Source organism: Littorina saxatilis, linkage group LG13 (genome assembly GCF_037325665.1).
Source record: "Littorina saxatilis isolate snail1 linkage group LG13, US_GU_Lsax_2.0, whole genome shotgun sequence".
In the NCBI taxonomy this organism is placed as follows: Eukaryota; Metazoa; Mollusca; class Gastropoda; order Littorinimorpha; family Littorinidae; genus Littorina; species Littorina saxatilis.
In genome coordinates, this window is record NC_090257.1 from 42,323,309 (window position 1) to 42,350,573 (window position 27,265).

Consider the following 27,265-nt stretch of genomic DNA (forward strand, 5'->3'; position numbering starts at 1 on the left):
GACCTTGAAATTCAATGTTGTTTAGTGTGATGTGCACCATACCTGGAGGTCATTATACTTTGGTTGTGTGCCAAGTTTCAAAGCCCTAGCTTTAAAAACGTGCGAGATAACCTTAATGCTATGACTCAGTGCCGTTTTGAATGATATAACGAACAAAATTATCGTTATTTGTAAAATCATTTGGGTAAATTTATCTTTTCTTTTCGTAATTGGGTTCCAGCATCTGTTGTCTTAACAAAAATCACAATATCAGTCGTGTTTGTCAACTTTTATTTTTTAGCCCCTTTGTCCGCTTTTCGTGCGCACCTTTTGGCACTTAGTCATATACCGGATGTTAGCAACCTTTATCGACTACACACACACACACACACACACACACACACACACACACACAATCAACAACCTGGCTGCGTCATATGCATATTTTGTGTTGCATTTCTGGAGAAAAGCGATGACAGGAATAATTTGTCTTTTCTCCATATGCAATTTTCTTATTAAATTTTATTGAGTGAAGAAGAAGAGAAGGCGTAGAGAGCAGAATATATTATCTGAGTTAGTATTGAAACTGTGTGGAGTTAAGATTCACACTTTAAAATCGGATTTGTTCTTTCCCTCAGTAAATGGTTTGGAAATAGGTTTTGGTCCAGGCCTTTCTCATTGTACTCTCGCGGTAGAATTTAATTGGCTCCGACACGATGGCCCCGAACTGACTGGATTCAAGTTATGGAGGACGGAGGGGCCAGTCTGTGAACCCCTTTCCCCCTCTCCCCATGTAACCTTTCGTTATTGTCTTTTTAACCCCTCGGTCACCTCTCGTGTCGCTAACCCCCTACGCTTTTGTTTGTGTGCGAGGGCAGTCAGCGAGGGCATTGTATTTTCTACATCCATCTCTCGCCTCCCTCCTTTTCCTTTTTGATCTGATTCTTTACTTCTGTGTTGCTGTGCTTTTGTTAATAATACTTGTTACACACAGACGAACACACACACACACACACACACACACACACACACACACACACACACACACACACACACACACACACTCTCTCTCTCTCTCTCTCTCTCTTTTCTGTAGCGTTTCTATCAATCTTTCTTTTACCCATGTATTCGATATAAATATGTATTCTGTATTATTTGTTTTGTAGAATGTGGATTTTATGTTTATCATATAGGCTACATACGAGAAGCCTGTTGAACATACACTGTGTTTGATTGTGGTTAACTTATAACTGCCTACGTTTTTTGGTGTGGCATGACTATTTTGCGAGGTAATAGTCAGAGGTTTTGCACTTTGTTCGCAGTGTTGATCACCTATGAGTGTTTGGTATCAAAATGATGCGTCGTAGAATTTCCATCTTATTGATGTATTTTTTTATAGCGTTTTTGATGTAGTTTTCTTAGTGCAGGAGTTTTTGTGTATTTTTGAGGGGTTTTCCCCGAGTACGCAGTACTTGGGTCCAACAGACTTTAATTGTGTGTCTGTCTGTCTGTCTGTCTGTCTCGACTTAACAGCTTATTGCTGGGAAACTACTGGGCGCAATGTCAATCTGCTACATGACGGTGCTAAACCATGGATGTTTGGTATGTGTCCAATGTTAATCTGCTAGATTACAGAGCTAAACCATGGATGTTTGGTATGTGTCCAATGTCAATCTGCCAGATGACGGAGCTAAACCATGGATGGATCGGAGGTAGAGTCTGTTCAATACACTTCAAAAGCCAAGTAACTGAAACTATTGGTGTTTGTTTCGTTCTGATTATTGTAGCATCACTACCTACCAACGGTGCCCCCTGTGAAGCTGCCATAGTTCAGACGGTAGTTGTCGATGCTGTTGCTGATGGTGAAGTTGCTGTAGGTGGCGTAACCCATTGTTCCGTTCCACAGCATTAAGTCAACGCGTAGTTCATACCTCTGTCTGGACGTCAACATGTGCAGGGCGTCAAGACCTGGAAGGTATCAACACACACAGTTCATACCTCAGTCTGGACGTCAACATGTACAGGGTGTCAAGACCTTGAAAGTATCAACACACACAGTGATATTGCAACAACAAAGCTAGTGAGTCACGGGTCACTGCAGTTCCGCGTCCGCGAACCAAGCCGCGACACAGGATTAGTTGACAAAATTGAGTACACACAGAAATGAACATGAAAAAGAAAAACCGAAAATAACCCCAACAATTTGTTTCAGTTGAGGCAAAACATAAGTCTGCTTCGCATCGAGTTCAACCCGTATCATGCATTTATCCCCCCCCCCCCCCCCCCCCCCCCCTCTGCTTCTTTCTCTCTGTAAACTTGTAGGGCTAGTTATTTTTCGGTAACTTACCCAACAACCAAAATCACTTACCCAACAACGGGCCTGAATCCTCAATAGCTCATGGGTACAGACTGTACACATTGTGGATCTACTTTTTGCGACTCAAAAGTTCAGAACACTCTAATGTACAAAATATACATTTCTGGAGCAAACAATACAACCATACCGCATTTAAACCAGCAACTACAGGCTTGAACACATGAATCTCAATATAAAATCCATGAGTTTGGTTGTTTTCTGAATTCAGATCTGCCGTGCACAATCGTTTATCGCAAGTAAGATTCCAAGGAAAAGTAACTCTCATACTTTGTCTAGCGACACGAGTAGTTCCCCTTCCAGATTTCGGCTGCACCGACAAGACTGCAATCCGACGGTCAGTTTTCAACAATATTTCATTTTATAAACAGATTACACGCAATCAATTGCAAACATTTAATCAACGTAAAGAACATGCAGCGGTTTCATACACTATTTTGCCCCAGAAAACTGAACTTCATACAGTTTTTAACGTTGGAACACGGGTGTAAAACTTCGTCTGCTAGTCACATTCGAGGAAAAAACATTTCCTGAGCGATACCAAAACATGAGAACACACACTATCTGCCTTTACCGCTACAGCAGAATGACAACATAACTGTGTACTTGATTTTAGTTCAAAACATGGAAACTGACAAGAAGTGTTAACAAAATTGAATGATTTGCACGGAACTATACAACCGCGCATTAATCGATCGCCTGCGCAGGTAGACTGGTTGGGTGAATATGATTCGATCAAACTTTCGCACAAAAACTCCTCTTTTCTTTGAATAACTGAAGAAAGGAGGGATAAAGAGGTTACATACCTCGTCTCAGTGATTATCAAAAATAATGGTCTCAGTTCGCGGTCATGAAAAAGCTCGCTGAAGCTCGCATTTTTCATGATCCGCTAACTTCGACCATTATTTTGATAATCACTGAGACTCGGCATATAACCTCTACGTCTCTGCTTCGACAGAATCTTTGACACCTCTTGCTACCGTCAGTCGCTCATCTCGTCGCGATATAACCTTCGTGGTTGAAAACGACGTTAAACACCAAATAAAGAAAGAAAGTCGCTCATCAGTGATCGCACTGTTACCGAAATACAAAGTATGTAGTTTTTCCCCTTCCTGGCAGATATCCGTGTTGGCTCAGTTGGTAGCCCTGCCATCGTTTTTATATTTAGTCAAGTTTTGACTAAATATTTTAACATCGAGGGGGAATCGAAACGAGGGTCGTGGTGTATGTGCGTATGTGTGTGCGTGCGTGCGTGCGTGTGTGTGTGTGTGTGTGTAGAGCGATTCAGACTAAACTACTGGACCGATCTTTATGAAATTTGACATGAGAGTTCCTGGGTATGAAATCCCCGAACGTTTTTTTCATTTTTTTGATAAATGTCTTTGATGACGTCATATCCGGCTTTTCGTGAAAGTTGAGGCGGCACTGTCACGCCCTCATTTTTCAACCAAATGGGTTCAAATTTTGGTCAAGTAATCTTCGACGAAGCCCGGGGTTCGGTATTGCATTTCAGCTTGGTGGCTTAAAAATTAATTTATGACTTTGGTCATTAAAAATCTGAAAATTGTAAAAAAAAAAAAAAATTTATAAAACGATCCAAATTTACGTTTATCTTATTCTCCATCATTTGCTGATTCCAAAAACATATAAATATGTTATATTCGGATTAAAAACAAGCTCTGAAAATTAAATATATAAAAATTATTATCAAAATTAAATTGTCCAAATCAATTTAAAAACACTTTCATCTTATTCCTTGTCGGTTCCTGATTCCAAAAACATATAGATATGATATGTTCGGATTAAAAACACGCTCAGAAAGTTAAAACAAAGAGAGGTACAGAAAAGCGTGCTATCCTTCTTAGCGCAACTACTTGTACTACCCCGCTCTTCTTGTCAATTTCACTGCCTTTGCCATGAGCGGTGGACTGACGATGCTACGAGTATACGGTCTTGCTGAAAAATGGCAGCTACTTGACTAAATATTGTATTTTCGCCTTACGCGACTTGTTATATTTAGTCAAGTTTTGACTAAATATGTTAACATCGAGGGGGAATCGAAACGAGGGTCGTGGTGTATGTGCGTGCGTGTGTGTGTGTGTGTGTGTGTGTGTGTGTGTGTGTGTGTGTGTGTGTGTGTGTGTGTGTGTGTGCGTGTGTGTGTGTGTGTAGAGCGATTCAGACTAAACTACTGGACCGATCTTTATGAAATTTGACATGAGAGTTCCTGGGTATGAAATCCCCGAACGTTTTTTTCATTTTTTTGATAAATGTCTTTGATGACGTCATATCCGGCTGTTCGTGAAAGTTGAGGCGGCACTGTCACGCCCTCATTTTTCAACCAAATTGGTTGAAATTTTGGTCAAGTAATCTTCGACGAAGCCCGGACTTCGGTATTGCATTTCAGCTTGGTGGCTTAAAAATTAATTAATGACTTTGGTCATTAAAAATCTGAAAATTGTAAAAAAAAATAAAAATTTATAAAACGATATAAATTTACTTTTATCTTATTCTCCATCATTTGCAGATTCCAAAAACATATAAATATGTTATATTCGGATTAAAAACAAGCTCTGAAAATTAAATATATAAAAATTGTTATCAAAATTAAATTGTCGAAATCAATTTAAAAACACTTTCATCTTATTCCTTGTCGGTTCCTGATTCCAAAAACATATAGATATGATATGTTTAGATTAAAAACACGCTCAGAAAGTTAAAACAAAGAGAGGTATAGAAAAGCGTGCTATCCTTCTTAGCGCAACTACTACCCCGCTCTTCTTGTCAATTTCACTGCCTTTGCCATGAGCGGTGGACTGACAATGCTACGAGAAAACGGTCTTGCTGAAAAATGGCAGCTACTTGACTAAATATTGTATTTTCGCCTTACGCGACTTGTTTTTGTTTTTTGTTGTTTTTTTAAATCTGTTTAACTTCTTTTTTTTTTCTTAACTCGCTTTTCATTTGATTTGCATTATTTAGAATTCGACTTATCCCCGAGTACGCAGTAGGAGGGTTCAGCAGACTTTAATTGTGTGTCTGTGTGTCTGTGTGTCTGTCTGTATGTCTGTCTGTCTGTCTCGACTTAACAGCTTATTGCTGGGAAACTACTGGGCGCAGTTCGTTCAAAAGTTGATACACTAACTTGATAATAGGTCCGATTGATCGTATTAAAACTTCATAATGTTACCTGGGACCAAAATGCCCCAAAAAACACAAAAGTTCTTGACGGTTGGACGAATTCAATCGGAGCGACAGCCAGCCATTGAGCTGATAGAACAGCCGAACGCGTGCGTCATGAAAAGCATGCGTATCGCTCATGGGCTCATAGAACCGCCCAGTCAGCCAGGGAAAACCAGGCTTTGCGTGCGTGCGTGCTTTGCGTGCGTGTGCTACTGCGCGACCTAATTTTATGAAGCAGCAACGTTTGCAGTCATTTGAGTTCACTGCCAATGGCTTGATGGAAAGCGCGTCCGACTTTGGCCAAAGTGATCCGGGTTTGATTCCCGGCATGAGCGGTCTAATTTTTTTTTTTTAATTCTTGTTTACTATTGTTTATTATGAACGTTTTAATGTTTTATTTTACTCTAATCATTTTTTCAATTGTGTAAAATAAATTTAAAAGTTTTTTTATTTTTTTTTTAAATCCACGTGCACAAGACAAAAACTTTCATACTGGGGGAGCGAGCCATTCTGAAGAGTACTCGGGTCCAGCGCCAGCGTTTTTTTATTTAAAAGCATTATGATGATCCAACTGAGATTTTAATTCTTCGCATGTTTTTATACCTACGTATTTTCATAACCCAAATACAACATGTGTCCGTACAATACCTCTTCTTTTATGAAAACACTGCTTCGGTCATTGTTGATGTTAATCAACCAATTTTTTTGTTTCACAGCTGCAATGCCAACAAAGGGGTGTGTTTTGGGTACTCACGCGACCTTGTCAAGTCTGACCACGGACCAGCCATATTTGTATTACGTAATCCACCGAACAAAAAACAAATGACTTCACAGTCTCTTTCTTTTTTCGTGTAACTTTATCATGACGTCTTTTTATAACAGCATGCGCGTCAACAGTTTTAGACTCATAGGTCAAATGGCAGAAAAGCGGAACAAGCCACTCAAGTGGCAGCTAAACCCAAACCGTGTGTTGAAACAGATAAAAAAAACGCTGGCGCTGGACCCGAGTACTCTTCAGACTGGCTCGCTCCCCCAGTATGAAAGTTTTTGTCTTGTGCACGTGGATTAAAAAAATAAAAAATAAAATATATTTATTTATTTTACACAATTAAAAAAAATTATTAGAGTAAAATAAAACATTAAAACGTTCATAATAAACAATAGTAAACAAGAATTTAACAACAACAACAACAAAAATAGACCGCCCATGCCGGGAATCGAACCCGGATCACTTTGGCCATAGTCGGAAACGCTTTCCACCAAGCCAACAAATCTGACATTCGCCAGTGAACTCAAATGCCTATAATCCTCGCGCAGTGGTACACGCACACAAAGCACGCACGCACGCAAAGCCTGGTGTCGCTGGCTTGGCTGAAAGCCTGGTGTCGCTGGCTTGGCTGTTCTCTTTACCGAAGTGCCTCCCACCGCCAAAACTCCCACCGTTAAGAGTCGTTTTTGTGGATTATTTGGCATTTAGGTCCCAGGTAACATTATGAAGTTTTAATACGATCAATCGGACCTATTATCAAGTTAGTGTATCAACTTTTGAAAGAACTGCGCCCAGTAGTTTCCCAGCAATAAGCTGTTAAGTCGAGACAGACAGACACACACACAATTAAAGTCTGCAGGACCCTCCTACTGCGTACTCGGGGATAAAAACACTCTTTTGGGATGCCGTTACAATGTTAACAAAAAAAAAAAGAAAAGAAGAAACAATGTTCAATGACAAAATGACAGCGGATTGAGCATTTATTCCGGTTAATGAAGGTACTCCCTTGTCGTAAGTCTGTGCGTAGTACATGTACACGCGTGTCGAAGAAACAAGGCTATTTACACCTTCCTGAAAATAGTTACACTCGGCTGTTAAAACCAAGTAGCCTGAATAACTAACCTTTATTCTTTGTAGCAAACACCACGGGCAGGCAATGATGCACAAATCGCTCTGAGATGATTACGTACGCTGCTCCCTTATTCGAATTGGGGCAATATGTCCTTAATTAAAAAAAAAAAATGGAATCACCTTTTTCTTGCCAGTGTTCCGAGAGCATCAATAGTTGATAGGGGTGGAGCCGTCAAGGAACATCAAAACGGTTGATTGATGTATTGCCCGGGGGAAAGATTGTAAGACACAAGCCCCTATCTCCCGTGGCAACCTCCCCAGAAGACTTACACTCTTTATTGTTACATTCGAAGAGCATTTTTATGGCACCCGCTGTGTGCAACAAGTGTATAGCCCTTGATGCGTGTGCCAGATCACATTTAAGGGTGCCGATTTAATTCTCTGTGTCCTTTATCTCCGTGTCTGTGATTCGCACATCATCTCTCGTCAACTTTTCAACGGCAGCAACGTTTGTTGCAGTAACATTTAACTGTCGGTCTGGACGGGTGTTATCTTTGGAGACCTGTCTACCCCATTTAACATCATTGTACCAGTTGTAAGTACTCGCTTTGGAAGGTGCTTTCTTCCCAAAAGATTCCTACAATTTGTAGAAAATGTGAGAAACATAACAATCCTGTATAAGATTTTGTATACATCATGGTTCTAAACTCCGTTTTCTTGAGCTCCATGACAGGCAAGTAAACATGGACGGGTAGTGTTCTTTAAGGGCTGGGTTTTTTTTTACAAAGGAAACTCCGAGATACATGAACTTTTGTGTCATCGCCGATGAAAGATTGCAGTATGCATACGACATTGTAAATATCATGAGGCATTGCCAGGAGCTTAGAGTCCAAGCCCTTTCAGAACACCCCTCGTATGCGTCGTGACCACCGAGTTACGCATGTGCGGAGCTACGAAATACGTAGGCTTTACGTGTTCGTCACTTCATTCGTATTCTTGTTCATTTGTGAAATTGATAAGACCTCGGCCCCCTGTCCAAAACGTTGCGCACGACCGTGGTATTGGGCTGGATTGGGGGGGGGGGGGAGATGAGGAGTCATGCAATTAACACAGACAGGGTGAGTGATGTGGGGGGTGACGAGGAGTCCTGCCATTAACACAGACAGGGTGAGTGATGTGGGGGGGGGTGGTGATGAGGAGTCCTGCCATTACCACAGACAGGGTGAGTGATGTGGGGTGTAATGAGGAGTCCTGCCATTACCACAGACAGGGTGAGTGATGTGGGGGGTGATGAGGAGTCCTGCCATTAACACAGACAGGGTGAGTGACGTGGGGGGTGATGAGGAGTTCTGCCATTAACACAGACAGGGTGAGTGATGTGGGGGGTGATGAGGAGTCCTGCCATTAACACAGACAGGGTGAGTGACGTGGGGGGTGATGAGGAGTCCTGCCATTAACACAGACAGGGTGAGTGACGTGGGGGGTGATGAGGAGTCCTGCCATTAACACAGACAGGGTGAGTGACGTGGGGGGTGATGAGGAGTTCTGCCATTAACACAGACAGGGTGAGTGATGTGGGGGGTGATGAGGAGTCCTGCCATTAACACAGACAGGGTGAGTGATGTGGGGGGTGATGAGGAGTCCTGCCATTAACACAGACAGGGTGAGTGACGTGGGGGGGGGGGTGATGAGGAGTCCTGCCATTAACACAGACAGGGTGAGTGACGTGGGGGGGGGGTGATGAGGAGTCCTGCCATTAACACAGACAGGGTGAGTGACGTGGGGGGGGGGGGGGGTGATGAGGAGTCCTGCCATTAACACAGACAGGGTGAGTGACGTGCGGGGTGATGAGGAGTCCTGCCATTAACACAGACAGGGTGAGTGACGTGCGGGGTGATGAGGAGTCCTGCCATTAACACAGACAGGGTGAGTGACGTGGGGGGTGATGAGGAGTTCTGCCATTAACACAGATAGGGTGAGTGACGTGGGGGTGATGAGGAGTCCTGCCATTAACACAGACAGGGTGAGTGACGTGGGGGGTGAGGAGGAGTTCTGCCATTAACACAGACAGGGTGAGTGACGTGGGGGGTGATGAGGAGTCCTGCCATTAACACAGACAGGGTGAGTGACGTGGGTGGTGATGAGGAGTCCTGCCATTAACACAGACAGGGTGAGTGACGTGGGGGGTGATGAGGAGTCCTGCCATTAACACAGACAGGGTGAGTGACGTGGGTGTGATGAGGAGTCCTGCCATTAACACAGACAGGGTGAGTGATGTGGGGGGTGATGAGGAGTCCTGCCATTAACACAGACAGGGTGAGTGACGTGGGGGGTGATGAGGAGTCCTGCCATTAACACAGACAGGGTGAGTGACGTGGGGGGTGATGAGGAGTTCTGCCATTAACACAGACAGGGTGAGTGACGTGGGGGGTGATGAGGAGTCCTTCCATTAACACAGACAGGGTGAGTGACGTGGGGGGTGATGAGGAGTCCTGCCATTAACACAGACAGGGTGAGTGACGTGGGGGGTGATGAGGAGTCCTGCCATTAACACAGACAGGGTGAGTGACGTGGGGGGTGATGAGGAGTCCTGCCATTAACACAGACAGGGTGAGTGACGTGGGGGGTGATGAGGAGTCCTGCCATTAACACAGACAGGGTGAGTGACGTGGGGGGTGATGAGGAGTCCTGCCATTAACACAGACAGGGTGACTGACGTGGGGGGTGATGAGGAGTTCTGCCATTAACACAGATAGGGTGAGTGACGTGGGGGTGATGAGGAGTTCTGCCATTAACACAGACAGGGTGAGTGACGTGGGGGGTGATGAGGAGTTCTGCCATTAACACAGACAGGGTGAGTGACGTGGGGGTGATGAGGAGTCATGCCATTAACACAGACAGGGTGAGTGACGTGGGTGGTGATGAGGAGTCCTGCCATTAACACAGACAGGGTGAGTGACGTGGGGGGTGATGAGGAGTCCTGCCATTAACACAGACAGGGTGAGTGACGTGGGTGTGATGAGGAGTCCTGCCATTAACACAGACAGGGTGAGTGACGTGGGGGGTGATGAGGAGTCCTGCCATTAACACAGACAGGGTGAGTGACGTGGGGGGTGATGAGGAGTCCTGCCATTAACACAGACAGGGTGAGTGACGTGGGGGGTGATGAGGAGTCCTGCCATTAACACAGACAGGGTGAGTGACGTGGGGGTGATGAGGAGTCCTGCCATTAACACAGACAGGGTGACTGACGTGGGGGGTGATGAGGAGTTCTGCCATTAACACAGATAGGGTGAGTGACGTGGGGGTGATGAGGAGTTCTGCCATTAACACAGACAGGGTGAGTGACGTGGGGGGTGATGAGGAGTTCTGCCATTAACACAGACAGGGTGAGTGACGTGGGGGTGATGAGGAGTCCTGCCATTAACACAGACAGGGTGAGTGACGTGGGGGGTGATGAGGAGTCCTGCCATTAACACAGACAGGGTGAGTGACGTGGGGGGTGATGAGGAGTCCTGCCATTAACACAGACAGGGTGAGTGACGTGGGGGGTGATGAGGAGTCCTGCCATTAACACAGACAGGGTGAGTGACGTGGGGGGTGATGAGGAGTCCTGCCATTAACACAGACAGGGTGAGTGACGTGGGGGGTGATGAGGAGTCCTGCCATTAACACAGACAGGGTGACTGACGTGGGGGGTGATGAGGAGTTCTGCCATTAACACAGATAGGGTGAGTGACGTGGGGGTGATGAGGAGTCCTGCCATTAACACAGACAGGGTGAGTGACATGGGGGGTGAGGAGGAGTTCTGCCATTAACACAGACAGGGTGAGTGACGTGGGGGGTGATGAGGAGTCCTGCCATTAACACAGACAGGGTGAGTGACGTGGGTGGTGATGAGGAGTCCTGCCATTAACACAGACAGGGTGAGTGACGTGGGGGGGGGGGTAATGAGGAGTCCTGCCATTAACACAGACAGGGTGAGTGACGTGGGGGGTGATGAGGAGTCCTGCCATTAACACAGACAGGGTGAGTGACGTGGGGGGTGATGAGGAGTCCTGCCATTAACACAGACAGGGTGAGTGACGTGGGGGGTGATGAGGAGTTCTGCCATTAACACAGACAGGGTGAGTGACGTGGGGGTGATGAGGAGTCCTGCCATTAACACAGACAGGGTGAGTGACGTGGGGGGTGATGAGGAGTTCTGCCATTAACACAGACAGGGTGAGTGACGTGGGGGTGATGAGGAGTCCTGCCATTAACACAGACAGGGTGACTGACGTGGGGGTGATGAGGAGTCCTGCCATTAACACAGACAGGGTGAGTGACGTGGGGGGTGATGAGCAGTCCTGCCATTAACACAGACAGGGTGAGTGACGTACGTGGGGAACGTACATCAGTACAACCCATGTTCACTTCTCTGTTATCTTTTCAGCACACCACTTTTCAGAATATATGACTCATAGCGGTGCTTGATGAACTACACTGTTTTACTGTCTGAGACAATTGCCTTACCCAGCCAAAAGTTTCCTGTCAAGTCACCAAATCCCTTCTGATATTCAGTCCAATTCCTGAAGAAATCCACGGAACCATCCACTCGACGTTGAAACACCTGTGAGTTGTAAAATAGCAAACATTTCATTTTAAGACTACGCACGCAACCACGCACGCACGCACACAGTATACTGTATCTGTGTAAGTGACATTTGTACAACTTGTGGGTTTTGTTTCTTAAAGCCCCACTCCTCCTCGTGGAAACAGCTCGCCTCACCGTCACATATCTGGTCAGGTTTTCACGTTGGACAAGTAACCCCTCCACTTGTTGACATACCGAAACTAAACAGTCTGGGTGCTCGCTGTGTACTGGTTTTGTCTTTATTCTCATCAGAATTGTATACGAATTGATTTCGTAAAACCCACTGTTGCCTTTTATGGAAATTAAATCATCAAAACATCCGAACTCACATCTGCAAGCAGTGAGGGTGTTAAGTTTGATATGTGATCAAGTGGAGGGATTGTCTTATTCTATGTAAGGGCCTGTCCGGATCTAAAACAGTGAGGCTAACTTATTCACTAGGAGTGAGCCTTTAGTGCAATACGTGTGTGTGTGTGTGTGTGTGTGTGTGTGTGTGTGTATGTGTGTGTGTGTGTGTATGTGTGTGTGTGTGTGTGTGTGTGTGTGTGTGTGTGTGTGTGTGTGTGTGTGTGTGTGTGTGTGTGTGTGTGTGTGTGTGTGTGTGTGTGTGTGTGTGTATGTGTGTGTGTGTGTGTATGTGTGTGTGTGTGTGTGTGTGTGTGTGTGTGTGTGTGTGTGTGTGTGTGTGTGTGTGTGTGTGTGTGTGTTTGTGTGTGTGTGTGACATACCGTCCAGCCCCCACAATCAGTGTCCTCGTCACGGTAAACCTGAAGGGGCGTGACATTGTCCGGATAGATGGTCACCACGCCACTCCTGCTTCCTTCCGGCTCTTTCTTCGGACAGCTCGTCTTCTTTTCTGAAAACATTTATGAAATGAAATACTTAGTTGTCAAAAAAGGAACTGACTAGTTGGTTACGGTCTGTCAGATTTGTCTGATTTCGGTTTATTGATCATGTCTGTGCATCAAAACAGATTTGAAAGTTTTGCAATATTTACAGACCGGTGGGTGTATTTTGGCCACCTTTATTTTAACATTTGGTCACTTTTTAAACCAGATGATGTGTGTCCTGTGATGATGTCATATCCGACCTTTTATACAAATTCAGGCGCGCTGTGGTAACGTCATTTTCCCTCAATGTGATTGAAATTGGGGTCAAGCAATCTTCCGCTGAGTCCATACTATGGGATTGCATATCAGCGCAGAATTAATGAGCCTGTTCGTTTATTTTGTTATTAAAATCATATTTTCAGATTTAAAATTGAGTTCATTATATTAAATTTTCGTTGAATTTTATTTTACATTTTTGACTGAATCCACAACTATATACATATATTCTATGTCCGGATTAAAGATTAGCTCACGAAGTATACAAGAAAAGTGCGCTTTACCGTTTAGCACAAGTGCTACTGTGCAATGTACCGGCGATCACAGGCAGCTTAGAACACTGAATTAAGTGTTGACAAGTGTCAGTCATCACTGGTTTGTTAATCTCATGTGTTAACTTTGCACTACAGTCGCCCGGCATAGACGTTGAAACAGCCTTGTTTATATTGAATAAGGGAGTGGAAGGAATAATATGTCGGTGATGCCAACTTATGACAAGAGACGGCTTGTCTCGCGTTTTCTCTGTGTGATCCGATATGAAGTTGTGAAATTTACTCGATTTACATGGTGTTTTTTAAATTTGTAAATCCTAGACCAAAATCGAAGATCTTAGAAATTGTCACAAAGATGTGAGTAGGGTATTTGGAGATAGGTTGAGCTTTGTAAATACGTCGTGATTTTAACCTCCCTAAAGAATGGATTGTTGATGCGTAGACAGGTTAGAAGCGATATTACGGGTTTCGTGTAATTCACGAGGAAATAGCCCTTGCTTAACAGAATTGTGTTTACGAGTTTGAAAGATATAGCTGGTTTGAGACTGAGAGAGGCACAGCGATTCAAACTAGAAACCAAGGAGGTTGGTTTACGCTTGTCGTCTTGTTCTGGGAACAAGAACTCCTTCTTGAGACTGGTCTCTTAAGGTAAATGAGTTATGTTGTATATTATTGAAGCTTGAATACATAGCTGGAATGTAAATGCTAGTGTATGCAAAGTGCGCTAAATTCTAGTGTGAAGTTTTTAAGAGGATTCTCGTTGAGATTGTATTACGTTTTTGTTGGGTAATTTCTTGAACATAAATGTTGTTACGCATGTATGTTATGTTAAGATGTTGATGCTATGTATGGTAGTGTCATTCATGGATTAAGTGATCCATGGGTTAAGTATAGCTTGGATATTGATTGTGGACGGAATGACATACATGGAATGATGTCAGAAGTACGTGTGTAATGTTTAGTTGTGAATGTAGAATGGAGAATGAGAGTGTGATCATTATTATGTTTGGATTACGTAAGGTATCTATATATATATACGACTTGTGTCTGTCTGTGTGTCTGTGTGTGTGTCTGTGTATCTGTGTCTTCGCGATGCACGGCCAAAGTTCTCGATGGATCTGCTTCAAATTTGGTGGGCTTATTCAGAGAGACCCCGGACACAACCTCATCGATGAGATATTTCAACACGTGCTCTCAGCGCGCAGCGCTGAACCGATTTTGGTTCCACCTCAGCTATTTTGGTTCCACCTCAGCTACCTGGGCCCCCATACCGACACACCAAAGCCAAAGTTCTCGGTGGATCTTTTTCAAATTTGGACACCGTATTCAGCTACACCCCGGACACAATATCATCGATGAGATATTTCAACACGTGCTCTCAGCGCGCAGCGCTGAACCGAATTTGGTTTTTGTGTTCATTTCACCATTATAAGTAACTCTTCCTTATCTTCTCATCTTCTCCATGTTTTCAGCGTTTACCTCCCTTCCTTCGTATGGTGCACTTTTGTATGAAGGGGGCATCTTCGGATATTCCCGGCGTTCTGTTACTATTTTTAGAAGGTCACCGCAGTGTCCAGAACGTAAATTGGACCCGTAAATTATCCTCACTGTAAAAGTGCAAAGGTCGAACCAATTTATAGCCACGCGAAAAATACACTGTCATCTATCTCTCTATAGATACGGCTTCTCTGTGTTTGTGTGTGTGTGTGTGTGTGTGTGTGTGTGTGTGTGTGTGTGTGTGTGTGTGTGTGTGTGTCTATGTGAGCAACACCTGTGCATTGTTCAGTTCTGTTTGTGATGTGGTCTGGCGGCTTTTGTGTAATTTTATGTACTGGCCTTCCTTTGAGAAGCCATAACAGTTCAAAAGGGCTTAGAGATAAGCTCTAACTTGCTCAGTCCTGTTTGAGTGGAGTTCGCCTCCAAAGGTGATTAACACGGTTACATTCGTCGACAAGGATGGGACTCGATATGGTCAGGAATGGCATTGCGGCCACTGAATCATTTTCGTGCTGTTCCCATTCCACGAATCTGGGAGGGACCTAAGCTTGGCGGGTCCATTGTTCGGACCCGGCGAAGCCGGCGTACGGCTCTAAGTACTTCTTCCCGGCGAAGCCGGCTACCCGGCGAAGCGGGTATTCATTCTAGTTTATTAAATATGTCCAAGAGGGAGAGAAAGGGAAGAATGAACGAGAGAGATGATACACGACTGTTTAGAAAGAAGAGATGGTTTAAGAGAATGTTATATTAAGATCCTCTTGGGTTAATTCTTTAGGAGTTTCCATGACGGTGTCCGAGGGTTGGAACCCACACATATATTGTTTCTGGCATATATTGTTTCTGGTTTACACCAGAAATTCTGGTCTTACATATATATATTGTTTCTGGCATATATTGTTTCTGGTTTACACCAGAAATTCTGGTCTTACATATATATAAATTATTGTTTCTGGCATATATTGTTTCTGGTTTACACCAGAAATTCTGGTCTTACATACATATAATGTTTCTGGCATATATTGTTTCTGGTGTGCACCAGAAATACACATATTGTTTCTGGTTCTATTATTGTTTCTTGCTGATTCTGGTACTGGTAGATATCAGAATTCATAATTGCTATTTCTGGTTATAGTAAGCATTGCTATTTCTTGTATTAGGGTTCTGTTCATTGTTTATAATTTATAACTTCTAGCATTGTTTCTGGTTGCTACCAGATTTAGCTAAACTGTTTTGGAACATTTCTGATTTAGATAAGCTACCTGAGTGGTTATTCTTAGTTACATTTTGCTTTAATAAAATATAAGTTACAGCAACCTCTGTCTTCGGTGTCTTAATTGTATGCTCTTCTGCCTGTGCTATATATCCTTCTCCTTCCACCCGACATTCCCACACTAGTTCTAAAAGGCAAGCGTGGTGATAAGCAAAAGTCAATCCATTGGCTTTATCAAGTTTTGACCAAGGGTTTATTTTGACGAAGCTTTAGAATATAGATAGGTTACACAGCCCAGAGACCTGAATAGATGTCGATTGTCAGGTATTCCAGAGCCTCTGGCGAGGTAGTTCCTGAACATCGACCTATTGGGAAAGTATGCCAATTATCCAGGACAAAATATGTACATTATTCCCCCCTCTGCTTCTTTCCATCTGTGAACTCGAAGGGGTGTTTATTTTCAATAACCACCCAGCCAACCAAAACAAAAACTACCCGGCAAACAGCCCGAATCCTCGATAGCTTGTGTGTTAAGAAGCTACACTTTGTGGGCACTATTTTTAACGACTGAAAAGTTCCGAACGCTCAAATGTACGAAATGAACATTTCTGGAGCTGACAACACAAACATACTAACAACTACAGGCTTGAACAGACGAAATCCAACATTAAATCCATGAGTTCGGTTATTTCAGAATCGAAATCTACTTTGTACAAACCATCGGCGCGAAAAGGGTTTAAAGGCAAGTATATCACATCTAGTGAAGAGACTAGAGTTGTTCTCCTTTGGGATTTCCACACGCGCGGTCACTTCAACAAAAAGACTGCAATCCGTCGGTCAATTATCAACTGCGATTTCTTATCTTAAACAGAACCCACACAAGCAAATGCTCGCATTTTTCATGATCCGCTAACTTTGATAATAATTGTTACTATCCACAGAGACTCGGCATGTAACCTTTCATCTACTGATCCTTTGTCTTCGACGTTAAAGGGCAAAGATGGCACGGAAATTAAGTTTTGTTTCTTTGGCAAGCTTTCAAGTTTTCTTTCAAGGTTCTTGATGAAATTCCTCAGAAACAAATGTTTTTTTTTCTTAAAAGCGATATTTGAAAGAAGAATGGGTCAAACTGGACCTTTTCTGCGACCTATTTTGATAAAACATGTAATTTTGGGGACAAATTGATCTTCCATAAAAATAAAGATAGAACTTTGCAGTAATTTTTAATTTAATCTAAAAAGGTCCCTAGATGCAGCAACAGAGCAACTTTTTCAAATTTAATTCTAGATTTTATTTTTTAGGTTTATGTCATAAGCAAAATATAAATTTCAGAAACAAAGGCAAGTTTTTGTTTTTTGACAAAATTTCTAAAATCAATCATAGGTAATCCCTAAAACGTATCTCTGTTAATGCACGAAGAAGTTTGGATAGTTTGTCTTGAAGATGAGCATTTCTCAATGACGGCACCCATGCTCAAAATAAGAATCTGAAAAAACAGCGTCAAAAGTTTTCAAAATGTTCTCAAATGTTTATACAATACTTTTAAAATGATCATTTTATTGCATGAACGAGGTTGACAATGACAACATGACATTGCACAATGATTCTATGTGTTCAGAATACCTAAAAATGCTGGGTTTTAAAAATGTGTATAAATGCTATCGGTGTTTGTGAGGTTTACTTTGCCTCCCCCGTTTGTTTGAGGATTCCAATCCAGACGTATACGTCCACGCAAAATAGATTCTTTGGAAAATGTTCGCTCTCCATGGAAAGCACCTGGGATGTTTCCTAAAATGTAACCAGTTATGTGTGTCCTCCACCAAGTTTCAAAACGAAAAAGGTATCAACAACAAAACTCATCGGGAAAGAAGTAAAGATGCGCGGTTGTTAGGCTAAGTTTGATGAAAAAAATCAATACTTTGGCCTTTCTTTTTCATGCAAGTGTGTGTGTGTGTGTGAGTGTGTGTGTGTGTGTGTGTGTGTGTGTGTGTGTGTGTGTGTGTGTGTGTGTGTATGTATGTATGTGTGTGTGTGTGTGTGTGTGTGTGTGTGTGTGTGTGTTTCTTCATGTGAGAGCCACATCCATAGCCTTACTCTGTAGCTTGAAGGCTGTGATGTACCTTTTTATGGTACCTTAATGCTGCTCTTTGCTTGTACCGTTTCTGACATGAATAACATGCACACTTTCCATCATCATCGTGAACATGTTGATGTTGATGTTGACGAAGATACGCCAAATGACTTTGCACATGTTGTACAACCAAAGGCTTTTTCGGCACCTTTACACACATGCCTTTGAAGAGAGCGTCTATGTGCAAATGTTCTGTTGCATACTTGACAGCTGGGAGGTTTTGCTCTTGAATGGCCATTCACATGAGACTCATAATCACATGCTTTCATAAATGCCATCTCGCAAACAGAACATTTATATCCGAGTCCACTGCCGCAACCTTCAACATCTCTCATGTGGTCTTCTAGGGTCCCTTTCCACTTGTAGAAAGAGAGAGGGGGAGAGAGGAGAGAGAGAGAGAGAGAGAGAGAGAGAGAGAGAGAGAGAGAGAGAGAGAGAGAGAGAGAGAGAGAGAGAGAGAGAGAGAGAGAGAACAATCGTAACTCTCTCTCTCACACACACACACACACACACACACACACACACACACACACACACACACACACACACACACACACACACACACACACGCACACACACACACACAAACAAACACCCATACCTATGGAGACAAACCTCGCTCTCCACCCTCGATACAACTTATAATCAATACTTGACTGAATGTAAACACGAATAATCAACTCACCCAGCTTTGACATGGAGAATGATCGTGCAGCTGCAGCGAACACGTAAGGCGTGTCAGAGGTCAGTTCCAAAGCATGACCTTTGCACAAGTCCTGCTCCAAGGTAAAGGTATCACACAGCTCGTGCTGGTTGCAAAGCATACTACAGTGCACAGCGCGTTTTGCCGGTGACGTAAACACTACGTTTTGTGTGAAAGCCTTGTCTTGGAGACCAGAGCCATAGTACAGCCTCGAGACCACTGTAGCCTCTGCTGCGACCACGACAGCGGCTAGCAGGAACAGAACTGACGGCATCCTTGGTAGCAGTAAGAGCTCCACCAAAAGTATTTTGAAAGATGCAAAGCCACAACCAGGCAAGCAAATTATTAAAAAAAAACAGTCAGAGTTAACAGAGTATAATAGTTAATCCTCTGTCTCCAACAGTTTCTGAAAGAAGCCTAAGTTGGTTTGTTAGACAAGCATAAATGCGCCCTCTACTGAGCGCAGCAGGTACTGCAGTGGGATATATCTGTGCAAAGCAGGGGGGCAGTTCTACGTCATCCGCCTGTTGCCATGGTCACGATGACAAGCACGTCACGTGTCGAGCTGAACAAAATGAGCGCGCGAGATGTGCCACGTACCCGCAACGAATAAATTACTGAGTGCCGATTTTTACTGCAAAATTAAACAGACATGTTTAAACCCGAAGTCAGTACCAGTTACAATAACAAACATGTCTGTTACAATGGACCTTTTTTTGTTCAAACCAATCGTTGTTGTTTTTTTAGCTCTGGAAACGTAAGCAAACCTACCTCATTTAAATTCCAGAGAATTGTTTGTTTGTTTATCTCTGTTGGGGTTTGGGAGTGAGCTGGGGGGGGGGGGGGGGGGGGGGGGGTTGTCATGCGAGATCGATTCAGTTATCACCTTACTCTCTGTCATGTTCTGGGCGTACACTTAACCCAACTAAGCCCACTGTCCCCTTTTAGGGACGATGAATGAAATTCACTTCTGACATTAACATTGAGGTGAAAGTAGAGATTAGGTAGGCTAGGTAGGCGTCCTGAACACAATGCACATGACAACCAGTGAGTTTTAGTGTGTTTATGTCCTGATTTATATTGAGGCGGTATTTTGCAAATGTTTGGGTGTTGGTGCGTATTTTTACAGGTCCTCTTGGAATGTAAGTCTAGAACATGGTACATACAAACCAAAGGGGAAGGGAGGTGGAGGTGGAGGTAAACAGGTGTTGTCAAGAGGGAGAAAGGAGCAGAGAACACCAGTCGACAGGAGACAGCATACACTTGAACCAACAGTTCTAGTTCCAGCACGGTTGCCCAGTAGTGAAACTGGGGGATGTCTTCTCCTCTCTGGCAACACCAGTCTTCAAACTCGAGAAGGTTCTCTGCATCTCTGGTTTCTCCCAGACAGTAGTGCTTGTAGGCACGGTGTTGCAGGATGTACAGTGCTGCTGCAGTCAATGTCAAATGTAGATCGTAAAGCAGCCATGTAATGTAAAGCAGCCATTTTGAAATCCAATATGGCGGCAAATATTTGACAATACCAAGTGGCAATTGGTACCATTGGGTTCCTTGCCCCAAAAAACATACATTTGGATACCAGAATCAAGTCAATAGCTGCATTATGTCTACAGACAATAGCAAATGTAGATTTCAAGTGGTGGCCATTTTGAAATCCAATATGGCGGACATATAGAGAGAATTTCAAGTGGCCCAATATCTGTAAATGTTCGCAACATATTAATGTACATTTGTGCCAAATTTGGTGCTTGTATAACAAAATGCACAACAGTATGTTTTGCTATGCTGCTGCACTATTAACAATACTATTTCTAAATGTATTTTAAACAACTTTTCTATGTAACAATTCCTTTTCAAAAATGCATACAATATCCAAAGGGGAACCATATCTATAAATACCAACACACATTTTGGCTATCACTATCAAATAATTCACATAACTTATTATTGCCTTGAAACTTTGTGAATTTTCAAACACGCCCAAAAAAACTTCCTTTACAGTAATTTTAATAATCATATTATATTTACAATTCACTTTATCCTCAACGCATTTTCAAATGAACATACATTATGTTGGGGTATGAAGATATAAGGTGCAGTAGACCGTAAATAACTAAGTTTAGTGACTTGTTCATTATTTATTGGGGAAATGTGTGTCAAGAAGTTCATCGGTGTTTTAATTTGTTTTCCCTCGTTAATTTTTGTTGACGATGGCAATGCATGGTTTTGTACAGTTGAAAGTCAAGATTGGATTTTTTGTGAAAGCATAGGACAGTTTCTTTACGCAATTAAAAAAAATAAACACAGAGGCAAAAACCGGTTGTTGCAGCCTGAATCCAATTGAGGCCTATAAAGAAAAAGATTAATAAAAAAAAACATGTATAAAAATATTTAGCTCCCAACGGTACTCAAACCCGGAGCGTCGGATTGAAATTCCGAATCCGTAACGACTGCACTATGCTACTCGTGTGAAAAATGCATGATGAAAAGATGTGTTATAAGTTATTCAGTCGTAATAGTTTGGAAGCTCGCCATCTTCGCCGAATGACTCGAGCACGTTTTTTTCGGTCAGTAACTGATCGAACTGTCGGTTTTGAGCCACTCTGTTTCAAGCATTTCACCTAAATTAAACAAGAATGTCACAGTCCGTGTCTATGGTGCAAGGTAGGAGACCGTCTCGCGATTGTAGCCAAGTTGCTCGATTGACGCATTTCACGTCTTCGATATTGTGTCTGAGATCATTTCCCAATGAGCTGCCTTTAAAACCGGAATGTCCTGCAATTGTAGTATGCGCTGGAGGTTTCTTTTGGATGGGTAAGGACCCTTGAGATGCGATATCGTCGTATAATTATGTCAAGTGAGAGGCCCTGGAAATTAACATTGGAAGTGGGAACTTCGGAAGCAAAGTTGCCAGCTACTCGGTATGCACAAGCTAAATTGAACGCCGAAGTAGTGGCTTCGAGAGTTCTGAGGTCAAGGTTGAGGAAATTGGGGGAATCCCAATAAGTGCGCATGCGTTTGTAAACGGTAGGCTTGGTGACCAGAAGAAACAAATCTCATCGCGAGTTCGTAAATGGGCGAACGTTGATCGCGCTGTAGCTTTTACTATAGTTGTTGTTTTTGACTGGTTGAACGAAAGGGTCGGTTCAAAGCTGTGATGATTGTCTTTAAATAGAATGACTGTCTATAATAAGGATTTCGTTGACCAGAATGTTGGGGACAATAAAAAAAAGGTTGTTTATGTGGTAGCGAAGTCGGTTAACTTAAAACTCTTTTTGTAGGGCTTTTTATGATTGTGTATCGGTAAAACTGCTGGACAAAACTAGTTTGGTCAGAGCGAAAGTTTGGGTTACTGGTAAATTTGAAAAAGCAGAACTCCATTTTTTGGGAATCAAGATATAAGGTGTAGCGAAAAGAAGATAAGTTCAGCGAATTTCATATTATTTTAGAAAATGTGTGTCCGAATTTTTAGAACAGAAAAATTGTTGTACTTAGGTGTTTGTAAATTATGTTTGTCCTCGTTAATTGTGAAGAGGATGTATGTTTATATAAAGTGCAAAGTCAAGATTGGATTTTTGTAGCCTAAGTGCGTGTGTGCATGTGTATTAGACATATACATAGACATAGACCACTTTATTATCTCAATTACGAGAAACTCGGATGTGGTGAATCACAAAAAACAGCATAAAACGTAAGAACATGAATAAAATATCTAGGCGCAAATATAGTCAGCTCATCATAGTGTGGGGAGTGGGTGCACACACACACACACACACACACACACACACACACACACACACACTCACACACACCATCGAACACACACACACACACACGCACATACACACTCACATACACACACACACACACCTATACACACACACACAAACACACACACACACACACACACACACACACACACACACACACGCAAACAAACGTATGAAGGAACAGACGCACAATTATACCCGCACGCACGCACACACAGGCAGGCAGGCACTCGCACAAATACATACAAACACACACACACACACACACACACACACACACAGATAAAGCAATGACAAAACAAATAGCAGAAACTTACACTTCAACACTCGAACACACACACACACACACACACACACACACACACACACACACACACACACACACACACACACACACACACACACACATACACACACACACGCACACATAAAGCAATGACAAAAACAACAGCAGAAACTTACACTCAAACCCACACACACACACACACACACACACAAACACACACGCACACACACACACACACACAAACACACACTCACACTTGCACACAACGACGCCCATTTTCATAGAAACACAGTAACCCCCTCGTATAAGCGGGAATGAAAGAGTGGTGGCCAATGACCTAGAACAAACAAAAGTCAAAGCTGGCAACTCAGGTTTGTATTCAGGGAAATGTGCACGAAATGCATGCACAAGATACGACTTTTCCTTCATTTGTCTCTATTTGGAACTTTTATTTGCGTCAGCTCGGTTTGATATGAAAAACTGAAGAAAAGCCCTGCCTTTTTGCACTGAGAAACTGTGGAAGTAGCGTGTTTACTACTTGGTCTGGCTGTAGTACATTTACTTCCTCGTTAGCTTCCAAAGTAAACTCTTTTTTCGTCCCATGCATGCGAAAGTGAGGATGTACTTCCGATGTCGCTCAAAACTTTAGAAGTAGTCGCAAACTACCCTGAGTTACTTCCTCGCTTTGCTTCGAAGTAAACCCTTTTTCCGGCCCATGCATACGAAAGTGAGGCAAGTACTTCCGATGTCACTCAAAACTTCGGGAGTTGTCGCGAACTTCCCCCATAAGCATACGGGCCCAGGAGAGAAGGACGCTCACTCAGGGAAAAGTTTCCAAGGCGTGATAAAACAGACAGTGACAACGGAGAAGAACAGGGGGAGGGAGATGGATGGGTAGAAGGTGAAGGAGAGCTACCTGATGAAAGAGAGAGGTGGGAATAACGGGTAGACAGTGTCCGGACTTGGAATTTGATTTTGGACTGGATTACGGACGAGCCTTTTGATCACGATTTTGGTATCTAGTCGTGATATGATTACGTTCACTGCCAACGTATCATGCCCTAATGGTGAGTAAACTGCGTGTTTGTTCGTTGAATTGTAGAGGACTGAGAAACAAATGGAAGAGAATAACGTTGTTTAAATTTTTGAGAGAAAAAAGTTTGATATTATTTGTTTGCAAGAAACACACATAAGTTGTAAAGATGTAATATTGTGGGAAAAACAATGGGGAGGGGAATTATTTGCACAAGCTGGAACATGTTACAGTAAGGGTGAGGTCATTTTGACGTCAAAACATTTTGATGGAAAAATTGAATTAGTAAAAAAACAAGAACGGGTTGTTGTTATCTCTGTAGAATATAGAAAACAGTGCATGAATATTATAAATGTGTATGCTCCAAATGAATCAAATAAGAAAATAGTATTTTTCCGTTCTATTAGAAATATTGTGGATGGATTTGAAACCAACCAGTTTATTTATTATCCCGTGAAAATGAGTAGCTAACGAGTGAAAACAGTAACTGACAGCGTTAATTAGCAATTATCACGTGATAATGGGTAACCCGAGGTTTTGGCACTAGTAAGCCGTCATATTGTCTCCCGATGTATGTGTGTCTGTCTGTCTGTGTGTGAAAAGCATTTCTCGAAAACTACCAAACGGATGTTTTGAAAATTGGTACAGAAATTTCTGTGAGCATTTGCTTGAAAAGTATTTCGCCGATTTTAGATAGGGCTATTTGATGACGTCATATTTGACCGTTTGTAAAAGTTGAGAGGACGCTCTCACGGCTACAGTTTTTCATCAATTTGTTTTCATCTCAAACTTGGTCCGGACTATGGGATTTTATTTCAGCTTGCTAACTTAAAAATGAGCTCATGAAATATTTACTAAAAAATTAGCAATTTTTTCCGATTTCTAATAAAGTAAACATTAATTAATGAGTTTGGTCATTAAAAATTTGAAAATTGTAATTTAAATTATTTTGTTATAAAACGTTCCAAAACTAATTTAATCTTATTCTCCATCATGTTATATTTGGATTAAAAACCAGCTCTGAAAATTTAATATATGAAAATTATGATAAAAATTAAATGTCCGGAATCCCTTTAAAAACAACTTCTTCTTATTCCTTGTCGGTTCCTGGTTCCAAAAACATAATAGATATGATATATGTGAATTAAAAACAAGCTCAGAAAGTTAAAAAGAACAGAGATACAGAAAAGCGTGCTATCCTGCTCAGCGCAACCACTACCGCGCTATTCTTGCTAGTCAATTTCACTGCCACGAGCGGTGGACTGACGATGCTACGGTCTTGGTGAGAGAATGCAGTGCGTTCAGTTTCATTCTGTGAGTACGACAGCTTAACTAAATGTTGTATTTTTGCCTTACGCGACTCATGTTTCCAAGCCCTGAGACTTTCGCTGTGAACTTGGTTCTTTATCGTGCGAATGCGTGCACACGGGGGTGTTCGGACACCGAGGAGAGTCTGCACAAAGTTGACTCTGGGAAATAAATCCCTCGCCGAACGCGGGGATTGAACCCACGCCGATAGCGACAACTGGTGGTGAAGCCAGCGCCGCTACCAACTGAGCTATTTCCCCGCCTTCAGATTTAAACAAGTGCTGGTGAGTCAGTTAAACAAGAGAAGCAATTAAAACCAGACCGTACTCTCAACGGGAACGGCTCGACATGCACACATGCACGCTGAACGTTTCAATGTTTTGGGGTAACACGCGTGTGTGATCATCCTTTTTTGAGGATGAAAGTCGCTTGTTCATTCCAATGCTTGTTATTCTCTCAGGTGCCAGGAGATTGGTTCCGTATAACTCTCACTTACTCCATTACTCATGTTGTATGCATTTAGAGCGCTTACTTCCCTTTGATCATTTGATCTCTAAATAGCGCTCTGCCTCATTTGTTTAAGATTCTCACAGATACTTTCGAGGTGACCCTGTAACAATGTGTGTGTTTGTTCTGTTAAAACCAGTCTTGATCTAAGGACTAGGCCACACACAAAAAATAGTCTTTTTACGGTAACATAGGCCCCAAAAAATAGGGTCGGTAGGTCGGGATTTTTTTTTTTCAAAAAACCCATATTTTTAAGTTATTTTGCCAAAAAACAAAGACTTTTTTCAAGGTTTTGTTTTTTTGTTTTCCACAATGCCCCCAAAAAGTCTAGGGTCGCGCGAAAAAATAGGGTCGGTCGGGATACCGTAAACAGACTATTTTTTTGTTTGGCCCTATGTCCGGTCAAGAAAAAAAGCTGGTTCTTGTGTATGACTGTGTACCTAAGTGTTAGTTAGAGTGCCTTTGAGAATGATGAACATATGAGCTTGCGGCGATTTTTTAGGATGAAAGTCGCTTGTTCTTTTAGGTGCCAGGAGATTGGTTCCGTATAACTCTCGCTTACTCCGCTACGCATGTCGTATGCATTTAGAGCGCTTACTTCCCTTTGGTTATTTGACGTGTGTGTATGTCCAACAAAGTGTTAAGGTGTTCATGAAAAATTGATATGTTCCCTCCAGGTTCAAAGGCTGCTAACAAAAGGATATAAATTGAAAGATCACTGGACCATGAACACACACAATTTGTCCCCAATCGTCACCACTGAACTTCCATGCATGACAAGAAAGCCAGATATGCGCTGTTTTGCACACACACACTCACACACACAGACACTCACACACACACTGACACACACACACACACATAAACTCACACACACACATACAAACACACAAACACTCACACACACACACTGACACATACACGTACACTGACACACAAGGAATTAAAACCCTGAAAGACAATACATTATTACGTCCGCGCCTCATAACAACTTCTGTTCGAAATCGTGGTATCGACGCGTCAACACGCAGCGGGTTACTGAACGTACCGGATCAACACAGGATATTGAATGGCACCCCGCTGTGTTTGTCTGTCCAAGTAACAATCGCCGTCTAATTAACAGATACAATCTTTAAGTCTCTGACAGAACAATGATTGCAAATTATGCTTTTGACAGCTGAATATTTATGTTTTATACTTGTGTTTTCATGTATACGCATGGGAGGCTATGCTGCAGCTAGCCCCGCCTGTGTCATGGGTTGTTTCCCTTGTCTGCGAGTGCAAAGATGTGAGAACTAGAAAATTCGAGTCTGTACGTTATGACTTTGTTTTTCTGTCAAAGGCAACGTCCAAAAACAAATATTCAAAAACAATGAAAAGTGTGTGTGTGTGTGTGTGTGTGTGTGTGTGTGTGTGTGTGTGTGTGTGTG

At 42.6% G+C, this 27,265-nt stretch overlaps 1 protein-coding gene across 1 annotated transcript in view; it reads right to left on the reverse strand.

Moving 5' to 3' along the window:
• Positions 1-20,840, reverse strand: part of LOC138945904 (microfibril-associated glycoprotein 4-like) — a 24,326-nt gene extending 3,486 nt beyond the window's left edge. The window contains exons 1-6 of the mRNA XM_070317424.1: positions 20,831-20,840; positions 20,205-20,361; positions 18,914-19,206; positions 12,741-12,868; positions 11,892-11,988; positions 1,780-1,947 (exon numbers count right to left, since the gene is read on the reverse strand). Coding sequence (XP_070173525.1) covers positions 1,780-1,947; positions 11,892-11,988; positions 12,741-12,868; positions 18,914-19,206; positions 20,205-20,361; positions 20,831-20,840 — 853 coding nt within the window. The remainder of the gene's footprint in view (positions 1-1,779; positions 1,948-11,891; positions 11,989-12,740; positions 12,869-18,913; positions 19,207-20,204; positions 20,362-20,830) is intronic.
• Positions 20,841-27,265: the final 6,425 nt, after the last annotated feature.